Genomic DNA, 17,077 nt, shown 5'->3' with positions numbered 1-17,077 from the left:
TTCTATAAATTATCATAATACTTCTTTCATATTCTCACAAAATCCAGTGGTTTCCTATACATTCTTTTAATATTTACTTTTCTACTATATATCCTCATATAATTTTTTGGAATATTTATTTAATCCTCAAAATATCTTCTCCTAGATATTCTCATAATATTTAGATTTTTTCCTATATATGGTCTTAAAATATTTTGTGTTCCTATAAATTCTCATATTATTTGCATATATTTCTGATATAGCTCATAATATTTGCACTTTTCAATATATTTCCATATTTAAATTGTTTTCCAATATTTGATCAAAACAGTTTTTTGTATTTAATTTTACAATATCAGAATTTTCCTATATATTTGAGGCTTAGGATGAAAAAGAGGAAATTAAAATGTCACGATAATAATAACGACAGAAAACTACAAAATTGAAGCTGCAGTTTATGACACAAATATCACAACCAACTCAATAGAACAAGAAAATCAGGACACCAATGCGATAAAAACTCAGATAAACCATTATATTTGAGAAAACGGTTGTGTGAATAGTCGAGAATACAAGAAAAACTATATTTAAAGGATGTGAAGAGTCGCAATATAATTAAAAAACTGTCATGACAAAAGCTATATAATGAGAATAAGGACATTTTCAGTTAAAAAGTCAGAATATTAAGATAAAACAAAGTCCCAATCGTACAAGAATAAATACAGTTATAATAAAATAATAATGTTATGACAAAAACCAGTTTCACTGTATTTGGTGAAATGTTCTGAACTCTCTGATAAATAAATATTGATAAGTATTTACTGTGGATGCTGACATGTATGAGTTATAACTGGTTAAAGTGCATCTTCTGGTTTCCACCACTAGAGGGCAGCGCTGCTCCAGAACACACTCAAACATCTGCCAATGCAGTCCAGTTCAACACCACTGGACTGGACCCAGGTTCCGACACATGACGACTTTTATTTACTAAACGTCGCCGTGATCGATGAAGTTACGAAACAAATCGACCTGTTGCTACAATTCGACCTCCTCTGTTTCAGATTCATCCTCCTCCAAAACACACGAAGAAGAAAACAATTCCATAAAAAGCCCACGGAGGCAGAGACGAGGCCTGTGAAGTGTGAAACCCAGTGGTCATGAAGGCGCTCGGTTCAGAGAAAAGAACGAAAATGAATAATTTTACAACAGCAGAGACCGAGCGTGTGGGCGTTTGTCTACTTTCAGCTCCTATAAAAAGAAACAAGAAAAGAAAAGAAAAGAAAAGAAAAGGATTTGCAAAGAAAATTGATTCTGAAAAAAAAAACTGGATCTGAACAAAAGAAAAAAAAAAATTTTTGGTAAAAAAAAAAACAAAATAAAACACAAAAACCCCCCTGGATCTGTCTGAAAAAACAAAGAAAAAACTACATCAGAAAAAAACAAAACAAAACAAAATAAAAAAACGTCTGGATCTGGAAAAAAGAAAGAAAAAAATCTGTATCTGAAAAAAATTAAAAAAAATTCTGAATTTGGTAAAAACAAAACAAAAAAAAACCTATGGATCTGGGGAAAAAAATCTGGATCTGAAAAAAAAAAAAAAAAAAAAATCTGGATGTGGTAAAAACAAAACAAAACAAACAAACATAAAAACCCCTCTGGACTGGGGGGGGGGGGGGGGGGGACAAAGCAAAAAAAAACCTCTGCATCTAGAAAAAACAAAACAACAACAAAACAAACAACAACAAAAAACAAAACAAAAAAAACCCCACAAAATAAAAAAAACATCTGGATCTGGGAGAAAAAAAAATCTGCATCTGAAAAAAACAAAAATAAATTCTGGATCTGGTTAAAAAAAAAAAAAGAAAAGAAAAGAAAAGAAAAGAAAAGAAAAGAAAAAAAACCTCTGGATTTTGGGTAAAAAAACTAACCAAAAAAAAAAAAAAACTGAGTCTGGAAAAAAGAAGAAAAAAAGAAAAAACTCTGGATCTGGTAAAATTAAAAAAAAAAAAAGTAATAAATAAATACATTTGAAAAAAAAAATAACCCTCTGTGTAAAAGAACAGTCCCAGTTCTTGCTGAATTCCTCCACTTGTGTGTTTTTGTTTATTCGTTGCTCAACGCCGTCACATGTTCACATGTTCCATTTCTACGCAGACGATGACACTCATCAGTGTTTCTGACCTAAAACACCTCTGTGTTTGATGTCATCTGTGGCTCCGCCTCCACCCTGAACATGGCTCCGCCTCTACCTGTTTAATATAAACATGATACAGGTGCGAACACGTGAGTGCTTTTCATTGGCTCCTCCTCCTGGTCACATGACCCTCCGCCTCCGTAAATCCTCTCAGTCGGAGTTCACTCACCTTTTCTCGTTGCCGTAGGATTTTTGTGCGACTTTGGCGTGAAGGATCATGACGGTTTGGTCGCCTCGCTCCTTCAGGTAATTCCTCATCGCTTCTCTGTGGGAGGGAAAAACAGCAGGGGGAGGGGTCAGTGAGGTCATGTGATGGAGGAGAGATAGTGTTGAAACCCACAGATGGAGCGGAGGGGTTTGATCCTAAACAATAAATATGAAACATGTAATAAAATGAAAATGACTCCAGATGAAAATGGAAAACACAACATAAAACGCATGAAATAACAAAACAAAGATGGAAAAAAAACCTGAAATGATGTTGAAACTTACATCCTTATTGCCTCCTCTGGCAGTTGTGTACGTTTTTGTCTTTTTCTTTTTGTCTGCTACAGCTTTCAGCATGAAATTAGACATGATTTTTTCCTTTTGGTTACATTTTTGAAATCCAGTGTCTTTTACTCTTACATGTGTTTTATACTCCCATGATGCATTTAGCTCCTTCTGGTTACCTTCATGGCAAAAATATATATGCACAAAAAAAACTGCAATAAAAATAATCACACAATTCTTTGTTTTTTTTTTTTCCATAAAGCTCTAAAACAACTTCAGCCCTGCTCAAAACGACCAAATATTCAACAGTTTTCAGGATTTTCACCCTTTAATGCCTGCTTAATTATTTAAATTGTGAAAAATATATTACAAAAAAACAAATTAGACATTCTCCATATAATAACTAGTAGGCAGATGGAACATTGGTAGTGATCAGAGCCTTGAATATGTCAAAGATTGGCATCAAAATTGATTTATTTGCAATAGTATTTTTTCTGTAGTGTCAGATACTCCCTGTGGTTACCCTGGTAGGAATTTTTTAAATGAAAAAAATAAATAAAAAAATAAAAATGTTGGTGTATGATGATTTTATAGCAGTTTTTTTTGTGTGTACATTTTTGCCATGAAGGTGACCAGACAGAGTAAATTCGAAGGTTAAAGACAAAATAAGGTTAAATAAGATGAAAAAGATGTGAAGAGACCAAACAAGACAGTAAACAGAGACTGAATTATATAGAAAAGGCTTCGTAATGTAACACCCAACATGGACTGGAGTGAATTTAACCCTTTCATGCATGAATCAAGAGAACCTTAATCAAGATTTTTTTTTCCTGAGTGTTCTTATTCCTCTTTAGGCACAAAACAAAACAATGTGATTGAATTTTTTTTTTATTTTTATGAACCTATTTTTCATGGCACTACAAAAACGTCCGCTCAGCTGAACACCATGTGTTTAATTTTTGAAGTAAAGAAACATGTATTCACTGCTATACTGTGTGAAAACTAGGAAATAAAAACATTTTTATCCTCCTGAGACCCAGCAACACATTTTTGTCCTCTGCAGGGGACAAAAGTGTGACAGTTTCACTTAAAAAATGCTGTCCATTGCAAAGGACATTCCATTAAAAAAAAATATATAAATAAAAATAATTTTTAAAAATGTATCTGAAAAAACAAACAAAAAAATGCAGTTTCCAATCAAGACAATTGTTTAATGGAAAAAAGCTAAAATTTTCCCTTTCCTGGGTCTCAGGAGGTTAATGCTGCTAATCTAATGTTTTCTCACATTTGAACATACTGTAATACTAGTTATTACTCACTCAGATAATATGCAAAAAAAAAAAAAAACTCTGTTAATTACAGTCCAATAATAATTAGCAATTGATTTAGATAACAGAACTGGAAAGTTACAGTAATGGTAGGAATGATGGTGCGTAAGCGTCCACGGTGTTGGCTGATATGAAACTAAAACGACAAAACCCATGAATATACAAGAGAACAGCTGGAGAAGAACTGTCCACTGGAGTGACCACTGTGCATGAAAGGGTTAAGGTTAACTATTTTCAGTCTGATGTGTTTTGGATGTATTTAATCTGATGTTCTAATGGTTTAATAGTCTTTCACTGATACGACGTTATTTTCAGGTGACTTGGACACGAACGTCCTTCAGAGGTTAAATTTAGACATTTGAGGATGTTTCAGAGTTGCTTTTACTTCAATAAAGAACCAATTTATCTACTTCAATACTTGTATATTATATCATATTTTTCCATCCACATCTATCTGTTTCTACTCTAGTAAATAATGAACAGACTCCACCTCTGGACCTGAACCCAACACTAAACATCTTGTATCAAAATAACACAAGGTCTTGGCTCCACCCACCACCCCTCCCATACCCACTAGCCCCTCCCTCCACTGGGATTATTCTAATATCGAGAAAGAGATGGGTCAAAGGTCAGAGTGGGGCAATTAAGACGCATCGAATGCATGTGAATGCATCGTGACACCTGACACACACAGGGTTAAACCTCTGGCATGCGGCCCCTGGACGGCACGTCAGGGTCAGAACAGGGCCCCTTCATAAGGGGGGGGGTGTTAATGGGGATCTGGTTCATCTGCCTCATAATGGATGAGGAAATGTCGGATTTACCGGTTATTACAGGAAAAGTGTCATTATCAAACATATGGCCCATGGACCAAAACCGGCCTCAAAAGGGTCCAGTCTGGTCCAGACACTGAAGATATTTACAATCAGTGGAGTTAAAATAATTTTAGTTCAGGTTCCACGTTCAGACCAAAATGATCTAAAGTGGGTCAGACCAGTCAAATAACAGAAAACTCTCTAAATAAATAAAGAGACACATTTATATTTGTCATTAAGGGTAAGAAAAGTAAAATTACATAAAAAGGTTTACATTTAAAATCTATCCTTTCATAAAAACATGGAATGTCTTTAGTGAAGTGCAATTTTAACAAAAATACTTTAGAAAAAAAGAAATACAGAAATAAAGAAAAAATAATAATACAAAGGAAAAAATGTATAAAAATATGAAAAACATATGAGAAAACAAATGAAAAAAAGCAAAACTATACTAAACTCATAATATTAAAAAATAACAATGATGAAAATGCCCAAAAATGAATAAAGTAATAAGAAAAACCGACAAAGAAAAAATCATAAGGAAAGTGAAATAATTTTACATAAAAATGAAGAAAATAACACGGAAAAATGAAATAAAAATCATCAAATTGCTGTTTGATGATGGGCAAAAAAATACTGATCTATGCTGATTTGATAGCATTTTTGCCAGGAAGGTAACTAGAGGGTAGTACATTTAAAAGGGTTAAAATCCTGAAAATTAAATGTTTGGTAATTTTGAGCATGAATTTTGAGCATGAAGTCAATGAAGATATTTCTAAAAAAGGGCAAAAAAATATTGATGTATAATGATTTTATAGCAATTTTTTGGGGGGTGGGGTGGGGGGGGGGTGTACATTTTTGGGTTGAAGGTAACTAGTGGGTGGTAAATTTCAAAGGGTTAAAATCCTGAAAATTAAATGTTTGGTAGTGTTTAACAGGGATGAAGTCGTTTAAGATGTGTATTTAAAAAAAAAAAAGATGATTTTATAGCAATTTTTGGGGTGTGTGTGTACATATTTGCCATGTAGGTAACTAGAGGGTAGTAAATTTAAAAGGGTTAAAATCTTGACAATTAAATGTTTGGTAGTTTAGAGCAGGGATGAAGTTGATTAAGATATTTATAAAAAAGGGCAAAAAAATATCGACGTATAATGATTTTATAGCAATTTTTTTTTGGGGGGGGGGTACATTTTTGGGTTGAAGGTAACTAGTGGGTGGTAAATTTCAAAAGGTTAAAATCCTGAAAATTAAATGTTTGGTAGTGTTTAACAGGGATGAAGTCGTTTCAGATGTTTATTTAAAAAAAAAAAAATACAATGTAAAAAAAAAAAAAAAAAAGATTATTTTATAGCAATTTTTTTTGGGGGGTGGGGGGGCATGTACATTTTTGCCATGAAGGTAACTAGAGGGAAGTAAATTTAAGAAGGGCATAAGAGTCAAGACCATTAGGAATTAAATTTAAGACCTCCTTCACATTCCGTGGTGCTGTGGTTGGACTTGTGATGCTGATGGAGGTCGTTAACTTGTGGCTTATATTTATCTGACTCCACATGTGACTCCAACGCCTCTATATTTGAAGTTTTCTTGCTTCAGGTGCTTGCGTTTCCTAATATTTTGTCTTTTTTAACAGGCGTCGATTTAATCTGACCAGTTTTCAACCCGTCAGAGTTGCATTTAGGAGTTTGTTTTAAGGCCTGAACCTCAGATTTTTTAGCGTTTATAAGGACATTTTATATAAAAAACAAACGTTTTGGGGGGGGTTTTAAGGGTTAAAAGTCAACATTCCCTGGTGCTGGTTCTAATGCATGATCTGTTATGAAATCGTTTAACGTCAGCTTCGTAAAATGACCTCTGAATCGACGATGAAGACCCGACATGTGGAACACTATTCTGACATCCAATAGAAGAATAGAACATAGAACAGCGGGTTTACGTCCACAAACCCACAGATATTTACACCAAAGCCCAATGTTTACAAGAATACTCGATATGTCAGAAGAAAAAAAACAGCAGAAAACCATCCACGAAGCGACGCCAACGACTATTTCACACAATACTGTGACCGTAAAAATTGGGGCATCTCCCCTTTTCAATATTCTATTCAGTGTAAGAAATCATAAAACCGCATCTGACACATGGGTCAGTGTGATTTGGAGGGGAATTCACTGAGAATTTCCAGCCTTTAACGTCAAAAAGATGGAGAAAATGTCACTGGGATAATCGCAACCAGTGGATTGGCTGATGGAGAGTAAAAATGTTGAGAGTAAAAACAACCCAGGCTTTTTTATTGAGAATAAACTCAAGTGTTTTATACTTGTGTCGGGCACATGACGAACCACAGGGCAGTATTTAACACAGGATTAATAAGTGGATAATGGAGCAAAAAAACCCTGGTGAGATACAGACTAGAAGGGGTCATTAAGGACGTTAATGGAAACACAAATGGGCCAAATACCAGGCTTAGGTGGGATCTGTGCCAGTATTTAAGGCACACATGTGAGGGGTTTGGGCCTTTTGTAGAAGCTGTACACGACGTTTCCGATTATTTGAGTTATTATTTGGTTTAGAAGATGTCACAAAATGGAGATAAAAGGTTAACCCAGTGTATTGTTGATGATTAACTGCATAGAAACTTCACGTGTGAGGATGAAAACAGACCACTGTCGTGTAAATAAACCGCTAATCTTACACAAACTGAAACCAGAGACTGAAGAAGCAAAGAGGTGAAACTCGGGTACTTTTGGTGCTTTCACTTCTTATCAATAGAAGCGGTTTGACAGTAATGAGATGAAACTCCACAACTCTATGGCTCTGATGCTGATGCTGATGCTGATGCAACGGAACAAAGCATTAACTCTCAGTTCTTGTCGATACAAGTCCTTCGCTGAAACTTACGCAACTTCACACTTCACACATTAGGCGACTTCCTGAAAGCCAAAGATGGGAAGGAGAAGTGAGAGAGTCTGACTGCCGTGAAAACAGACAAAGAAAAACTGTTCAAATAAAGTCTAGAAATGAAAAGCACATTTTTACAAAGCGAAAAGTGAAAAGCAGTAAAAGGGAAGTGAGAGATTTTTCATCTTTGAGTGGAAAAAAAAATGGAAAGTTACATCCTGATTCGATAGTGATGAAGCGGACATTTGTAGAAAAAAAAAAAAAAAAACATGGTCGAGTAGGATCATGGTAACTGTGACAACTGATGGTGTGAAGTCTGACAGGGTTCACATGAGGTCAGTTCAATGAGGTGATGCATAAGAAGAGTAGAACGACCACAATAGACGAAAAAAACCACCACATGTATGCATGAGGTGGACGAGAAGCAGGTGGCACAGGAAGTCACAGCGGTCGGCTTCATTCTAGTTTAATTATAAACCAATGGGAAAGTCTAGAGTGTAAGAAAATGAAATATAAAGTTCATAATTACAAACTCGTTAGCTCAAAATGGGCCTCCACCATGTTCTTTGACACTTTATGGCTGGGATCTTCCAGAGTTAGAGGCGCTCTATGTAATATTTCTACTTATAAACATTAAAAAACAACCCGAAATTATCAACAATGTTTAGAATAAAGATCTGTCAAGTTCTTCCAAAGATGCAGATGTGTTGGATTGTGCAGATATGATCGGAGTTTATTTCCATTGACAGGCCGGGGGATTTATGTGACCACTAGAGGGAGTAGTGAGTCACTCTGAGGATGAGAACCAGAAAGAAACAACTGTCAGAGTCAAAGGAAGAGTAGTCGTTTTCTCCACTGGACTCAGCTGTAAAAACAAAGAATGGAGTTTGATGGTTAAATGTCAGTGTTTCTTCTACACGGGTGAGTTTGATTTTGAGGCTTATGAAGGTATAAAGTTATTATGGGATGTTATTATCATTGGCTTTTGTTGTTGAGACTAAACTGTGACAGTTCTGACCTTTTTTGTTAGATTCTAAAAAGATCTTTAATTCAGCTACTGACAACACAAACCGAACAGAAAACAGGTGATTAGTGGTTTTACTGTGGTTGTTTTCAGTCTAAAAACAGAGCTAAGCTAACAGAGCTATAATGTAAACTATCAGCTGACGCAGCATGTCAACATTATAAGACAGTGGTATTTTGAGCAACTGTCAAATGCAGCAAAGAAGTGATTAAGAAAACAAATGTACGATGCACAAAATTGTCAATAACAAAAACACACAAAATAATCAATAAAATTAACAAAAATGCACAAAATAGCCACTAAATGTAACAATAACGCACCAAATAATCAATAAAATGAACAAAAATCACCACAAGTATCAAGTAAATGAACAAAGGGGCACAAAATAACAAGCTAAGCTAACAGAGCGAAGCTAACAGAGCTACAATGTAAACTATCAGCTGATGCAGCACATCAACATTATAAGACACAGTGGTATTTTGAGCAACTGTCAAATGGAACAAACAAGTTTTAAGTTTGTTTTTAGTACTGACTTTCATTGTGTTTATGTATATTAGTGTGGATGTATGGCTGTAATTTCCATTTTGTGTAAAATCTGCTGTTGTTGGGGTTTTGGCCTGGACACTGCTGAAAAAGAGATTTTTAATCTCAATGAGTTTTTTTTCCTTGTTAAATAAAGATTATAATAATAAAATAATAACAACAAGTGATTAAGAAAACAAATGTATGATGCACGAAATTGTCAATAACAAAAACACACAAAAATAATAAATAAAATGAACAAAAAATACACGAAATAGCTACTAAATGTAACAAAAATTCACAAAATAATCTATAAAATGAACAAAAATTACCAAAAGTATCAAGAAAATGAACAAAGGGCCACAAAATAATCAGCTAAGCTAACAGCCAAGCTCACAGAGCTATAATGTAAATTATCAGCTGATGCAGCATGTCAACATCAGGCCTATAAGACAGTGGTATTTAGAGCAACTGTCAAATGCAACAAACAAGTGATTAAGAAAACAAAAGTACGATGCACAAAGCTGTCAATAACAAAAACACAAAATAATTAATAAAATGAATAAAAAATGCACAAAATGATGAATAAAATGAACAAAAATTACCACGAGTATCAAGAAAATGAACAAAGGAGCACAAAATAACCAGCTAAGCTAACAGCTAAGCTAACAGAGCTATAATGTAAACTATCAGCTGTTGCAGCACGTCAACATTATAAGACACAGTGGTATTTTAACCACTGTTAAAATACACGTCTGAGTTTTACATTGAAGTAAACCTGATGATACTATACTACAGATGTGTGGAAACAATGAGTTTGATCCTTTATTCAGTGACTGATTCGGTCTGAGGTACATAGGGTTGGTTTGATGGTGGTTCTGGTACCAGACTGACCCCTGCTGGTCAGAGTCTGGAATATCAGAACCACTTTAAGGTGCATTATCATCATCTACTCGATCTCCTTAACTAAACAGTCTGTTGTAATCTGCATCTTTGCCACTAGATGTCACTAAATATCTCAACCTGAACCTGAAACTAAAGCATTCAAATAGAACTTGAAGGAGGGCATCAGATGTAAAGAAGATAAGAAGGAGAAGGAGTCAAAGATAAGGAGGATAAAAATCAGAAAAGGAAGTGTTTCATAGTCAGATGAAAATGCGGCAGACAGATTTACAAAAACAGACCGATATCCGACAGCGGGACGTTCTGTGAGTGTGAAGGTGTTCGGTTAAAGCCGACATCTGTCCTGTGCATCTGCCACCACGTCCACACCAGAAACCCCCCCCCCCCCCCCCCCCCCCCAAGACCCCCCATGAATGCACTAATGCACAGATGCACCCAGAAAACCCCCGTTAACATAATCGCACTGTGGGGTCCTGATGTCAGTCAAGTACGAATACTTCACATTTATCTGTTACTACTGAGGTTAGAGTAGTTTGGGATTTTTCAATATTAGTTGTGACTTTTTTTTCACCAATTCAGTTCGTTTTAATTAGTTTTTAGAGAAGGTTTGCTAGATTTTATTAGTTTTCTGGGGGGGGGGGGTTCTAAATGCTTAGTTTTTCGTATGTTTTTTCTTCCATATCTTTAATTCCCAGACAGGACTCTGGTACTTTCTCCAAACTTTAGTCTCCATGTTTCCAGGTAGAGTGAGGAACAGAAGACGACTCTAAACCACAAGTGACGAGACGTGTCGGACGAATTGCTCGAGCCAAATAAATCAATTTCATATAGAGATGTAACGATTACCGGTATAACGATAAACCGTGGTAAAATTCCCAACGGTTAGTATTACCGTTTAAATTCTAATTATCGTGATAACTGTGTTTGATTACCGCACTTTTCCGGAGAAAACACCTATGAAAAGACCTGCTTTTATGTCAAATATTTGAGTATAGTTTTAATTTATTACAATTTTAATGTCATATACCTAATATTTGGAACCAATATTGACTTTTAAAGTCTTTGAAAAGGGTTCGTTAGCATCTTTGTGTTATTTATGCAATAAATGATATACATTTTTCCAATCGGATTTTATATATTTTTTTGTGTGTTTTTGTCTTTTTATGTGTTATAGTAGGTTAAGTGAAAAACTAATAGGCAGATGATATAGATGAAGTTGTGCTGAAAAAACAGATTCCAAACATGGGTATAGTAAACATTTGTTTATATAGTGTATAAAGGCAAAATCAAAAGGTCTGAAAAAACGGACAAAATAGGCTCAGACACCTAATGGTTAAATATTTGAATGTTTCTGCCAAGAGAAAGTGCATTGTGCAAATTATTATTATTATTTTTTTTTTTTTTTTTTCAAAATACAACTTGGTTAAATTATTTCAGTTTGTGTATCAGTACTTTTCTGAACATTTTGAGCACAATTTCAACAATACCGCGATAATAATGATAACCGAAATAATTTTGGTCAAAATAACCGTGATAGGAAATTTTCATATGGTTACATCCCTAATTTCATATCAATCCGAATTTGACAAAGACGAAAATAAAGGGAATTTTATCTATAAAATTGTTGGTGTTAATATTCAGTTGACTGTAACCTGCAGGAGTTTAGAACATGTTCTACACAAACAGTTACACACACTGTCAGGTTAAGCTGTTGTGTGTTGTTTTCTGTTGTGTTCATCATGTTGTGTGTCATTTACTTCTACGTCACATTAGCTCTTAGGCTCAAACACACAGTGATGCCCTGCTTGGAAACTAAAAGCCATGCAGAAAGGGAAGCAACTCATTTCACTATTTCTGCTCAGAGTGAGTCATCTGCTTGTGCAGTGTTTCCATGTTAGAACACAAATATGACAGATTTCCTCTAATGATAGCAGATCGACTCGCCTTGACCTTACTGACGGTGCTTTGGCTCCAGCACCGACCCACCGTGTTTCCACTGCAGGTGTGTGTGTGTTGACATCATGGCTATGGCTAAAACCAGTGAGCAATGCAACTGTGGACGAGTAAGGAACTTAAACATGTATTTTTTTTTTTTACATTTTCTACTGAGAATACAGTTGATTAGACTCAAACCTGCAGCGAACCTACCCTTTAGATTCCCTGTTAGCTTGGCTCGATGCCGTCTGAAACACACGAACATATTGGTGCCACAGTGATGGTGCGCGGACCAACCCCTGCATCTGTGTATCATGTTAAGGATCGTTTTATCTCACCTGGAAGCTCAGCAAAGGCGATACAGTAGAAACAGTATCTGGAAGGATCCGGCTGCTCTGCTCTAACAGTACAAGTGCCACAAAAAAAAAATGAGCCAAATGGAGGCGAGTGGAGCCGATAACATCAGTAGAAAAGTGGTGTTTGACTGCAGGAGGCTTGACTGGGTTGAAACAAAGACATGAACTCACCACAGATACTGAAGTCATCTGAAGTCCACCCAAAAGAAAAATGGATTCACCAATATATGGATTTTCTATTCTAGAGGGACTGACACCAGATCAAACTGATCTGGATCAATTCTCAGATGACTATCATCATCATCATCACTTTTTTATAATAATTTATTATAACTAGCATTAGTACTTTTGCTATTATTAAACTATTTATTTATTTATTTATTTATTAGGGCTGCATGATATTGGAAAAACTGACATTGCAATTTTTTTTTAACTCTGCAATATATATTGCAATATGACAAAATACTCCGGAGGATATAACAGCTGTGTGGTGCCGACGTAAATGGTCAAACAATTTAGTTGTATTTCCTTCGTTGTGTCGACAGGTGGAAGACACACTCGCACCAGAACACGTGTTTTCAGTTTCATCCTTCTTGTAGTCAAATAATTCCCAGATAACTGACAATGCTTTTCTTTTTGGCACCAGGTCTTAGTTTTCGGTGCTTTTCCTCTTGGTCATTGCTACCAGCGACTCACTCCAACTGATTAAGAACGACTGCGATTTCACCGAACACAGGGTGTGTCAGGAACCCAGGTTGAACTTAAATGAGAACACGTTGAGTTCATTTGCCGACTACATTGCAGGACCTGCAGTATGACTATTACACACATGTACATTGTGATGATGATGCTCAAATGATATGTGACACACACACACACACACACACAGAGTGCATATTATAATAAAACAAAATTACTTTTCATTATTATTTAATATTCCTACTTTTCCATTTATTTCTACTAGTACTTTCTAATGTGCAATTGCCAGGGTTTTTTTTTTCCCACAACTATTTTCAGAGCTATTGTTACTATTTTCATTCCTTTTGTTTTGTAATATTTCTTAAACATGTACATTTGGTGTTGTTCTGCCTCTAGAACCGGAATTTCCTGAGGGTTCTTCCCAAGGAATTAATAAAGTTCAATCTAATCTAATCTAATCCAAAGACAATAGCTAATACTTGTCATTGTGTACAGGTTATTCTGTTCTTATTTTACTGGTTCTCACTTTAGAACATATTGGCCTGAATGTGGAACCTGAACTAAAATGAGTTCAACACCATTTGTTGTTCATATCTTCTTCAGTGTCCTTTTTTTCATCCTGTGGACCAGATTGGACCCTTTGGTGGCTGGTTTTGGTCCACGGGCCGTATGTTGGATCCAGTTTTGTATGATAATGCCCAGGCTGGTTCTGTTTTTCAGATGATGTGCGACTGGTTCTTTGTCCGTGCTTTCAGTATCAGCTCTAACGGCATATCCTCCTGTTTCTTTTTGTGCAAATCTGAGCGCGCTCAGTTCCACTAGATGTGTGTCACTGGATTGTATTTCCAGTCGAGTAACCTTCCTGACAGGGCGGCTCTGCAGGACCCGGTGCTTTAGCTGCCCTAAAAAGCCCCCGCGAGGACCGTTTTGGCCGACGGAAACATGGCGGGAGTCGATGCTGAACGAAGCACGACGAGGACGCAAAGGCGAGTCCTGTTTAGTGTCTGCCATATCTGTGGCTGTCGGGCATCAGTGCAGGGGGGGGGCACATCAGAGGGTGGGGGCCACTCAGTCCAGGGTACATGCAAGCCATCATTTTCCACAAACTAAACACCAACATAGGCCAAAGTCACCTCACCCAGACTATACCTGGGGTTGAAGTATAGTATAGTATAGTATAGTATAGTATAGTATAGTATAGTATAGTATTGTACAGTACAGTACAGTAAAGTATTGTATAGTATTGTACAGTATAGCATAGCATAGTATTATATAGTATAGTACAGTATAGTATAGTACAGTATAGCATAGTATAGTATTGTACAGTACAGTAAAGTATTGTATAGTATTGTACAGTATAGCATAGTATAGTATTATATAGTATAGTATTGTACAGTATAGTATAGTATAGTTTTGTATAGTATAGTATTGCATAGTATTGTATAGTATTGTATAGTACAGTATTGTATAGTATTGTATAATAGTTTTGTATAGTATAGTATTGCATAGCATTGTATAGTATTGTATAGTACAGTATAGTATAGTATTGTATTGTATTATATAGTATAGTGTAGTATAGTATAGTACTGCATAGTCTAGTATAGTATTGTACAATATTGTATAGTAAAGTATTGTATGGTATAGTATTGTATAGTACTGTATAGTACAATATTGTATTGTATAGTATAATATTGTATAGTATTGTATTGTATAGTATAGTACAGCATAGCATAGCATAGTATAGTATAGTATAGTATAGTACAGTATAGTAAGTTGTTATCAGTGTTTAATTTTGAACATTTCTGTTGTCGTGGAGACTTGCTAGTCTCAGAAGCTGAAGTTTCTGGACCTTATGTCTTGTATTATATCGTTAGCCTCATAGAATAACTGCCAGAAGTCACATTTTTGGTAAATTGTGACATCTGCATAACTTTACTCTCCTAATACTGTTGTTTCATTTAACCCTTTAACTCCTGACGTGTCTGTGGTGATCGTTCTGAATGTGTGATTTATTTTAAATTTTCATAAAAAGGTAACTGTTTGCTCAATAGGAAGAGTTTCTAATCATGTTGATAGAAAAAACTTTGTTCTTTCCATAGACATCTGAGCATGCTCAGTGCACCCCCACCACCTGTGGAATGGAGGTTAAAACAGAGCAGTGAGTGAGAGCGACTCACTATAAAAATAGACAGTTTAGGCTTTTTTTGACAGTTTTCCTTGTTTTTTTGTTTTTATTGTTTCCAATGTGGTGATTTTACTTTTTTTGTATCGTTTTTGGTTCAGTTTGTTTCATTGTTAACACTTTAGCAACAAAGTTATTGGTTGACCTCATACTAAATTGGGTTTATAGAATGCCAGTGACCCAGAATAGATGTCATTACATTTTAGGACAAGTAGGTCAAAGTTCAAAACTGTCATGAATTTTTAAATCTTTTTTTTTCCCCATTTACTTATAATTGGAGAAATTTCAAATCACTATAAAAACTTCAATATTAACTAAATTTACTTAAAACAACGCAGAGATATAGAGACTAATTTTAGACATCACTCTGCAAAATATCTAAGTGACAGCTTGTCCGGATCGGCCCGATCTCGTGACTAAATCCAATCCGATCTTCTAAAAAATGCCAGATCGGCGGCCAATACAGAGTGTAGATCGGATCATCTCTAATATAGTCTGGATGGGGGGGGGGGCTTTGGCCTGTTACACTAGCAACAACAACAAAACTCCAACAACCAAACAAATACACACACACACACACACACACACTCCAACCTCCAGAAGCAAACCACAACATCCATCAACATCCCGGCGTCGCTTCAAATGACTTGGAACAAACATGAAACTGAATAATCAAAACCTTGCGCCGCTGTTGGTCTGAGCTACGAGACGGGGACGGTGCGCCTTCATGTGTTCCTGTTTCTTATGTCGGAGATGAAATGGTAATGCGGCAGGGGTCAACAGACAACAGCTGCCCAGTGGAAGAAGAACAGACAGTAAGAGCAGCAGCACTCAGTCCAAACACATGTGGAGCTGCAGCGCTGGCCCATGGGGATTCATGTTTCATGTTTCCAGTGTTTTCACTCTGAGCTGAACTCGTTCCATTTATTCTAAGGCTGAACACTGGCACAGCCTCAGATCTGAGTTTTAAAAAATAAAAGGAATAAAAATACAAACTGTATACTTTATGATACATGTAGAATTTCACAGATGGAAACACTGCATTATTTTAATGTAAATGGACCATTATGGAACCATAGAGCCACTAGTACTGTAAGTATGACACATTTATTATGTTTCCACACTTGTTTTTTTTCTTCTCATTTGGTCCAAACTGGTTCTGTGGGTGTAAAAGTTACAGACCTGAGCCCAAGAAAATACCTGCTTTTAATAGAAAAATGTGACATGTAGAAGACAGTACTGGAATAAATGGTGATAAATGAATTTGTAAAGGTTAAATGGTGAGAAAATTCATAGTTCTAGGTTTTTAAGGGTTCAAAGCAGGAGCAGATTCTTCTGAAATTAGAAAAAAAAAAAAAAACCTGAAGTTTGTTCTGAGCGACAGCATAAGACGAATGTTAACTATTTTATTTAGATGTAAAAGTCATTTTCAGTAAAAACAAGAAGCCACTGGTTCACATTTAGACAAATGACAGTGGTTTTAGACATGTGTTTTTAAGTTCAGTTAATGATAGATCTACATTTAAAAAGTCACTTTGTAACCCTTGTGTCGCGCTGTATTGGTGTTGTGTTGCATTTTGTGTTTGTGAACATTTACCTTGTCAGGTGCTGTGCTGGGTTGCATTTATATTGTGTTGTGTTGCCTTGTGCTTGTGTTGCATTTATGTTGCATGTGTTGCATTTTGTGTTGCATTGTGTTGTTGCATTGCATTTGTTTTGCATTTGTGAACATTCACCTTGTTGGGTGCTGTGT

General features: G+C 35.7%; 1 protein-coding gene across 1 annotated transcript in view; it reads right to left on the bottom strand.

The window, feature by feature from the left end:
- The window catches only part of rbpjb (recombination signal binding protein for immunoglobulin kappa J region b), a 107,884-nt gene that overhangs the window by 14,637 nt on the left and 76,170 nt on the right, over nucleotides 1-17,077 (bottom strand). The window contains exon 3 of the mRNA XM_030162952.1: nucleotides 2,343-2,438. Within this exon, the coding sequence (XP_030018812.1) occupies nucleotides 2,343-2,438 (96 nt within the window). The remainder of the gene's footprint in view (nucleotides 1-2,342; nucleotides 2,439-17,077) is intronic.

This window comes from Sphaeramia orbicularis, chromosome 18 (assembly GCF_902148855.1).
Source record: "Sphaeramia orbicularis chromosome 18, fSphaOr1.1, whole genome shotgun sequence".
Classification (NCBI taxonomy): domain Eukaryota; kingdom Metazoa; phylum Chordata; class Actinopteri; order Kurtiformes; family Apogonidae; genus Sphaeramia; species Sphaeramia orbicularis.
The sequence above is the reverse complement of the archived record's forward strand: the minus strand, read 5'-3'. Positions and strand labels throughout refer to the sequence as shown.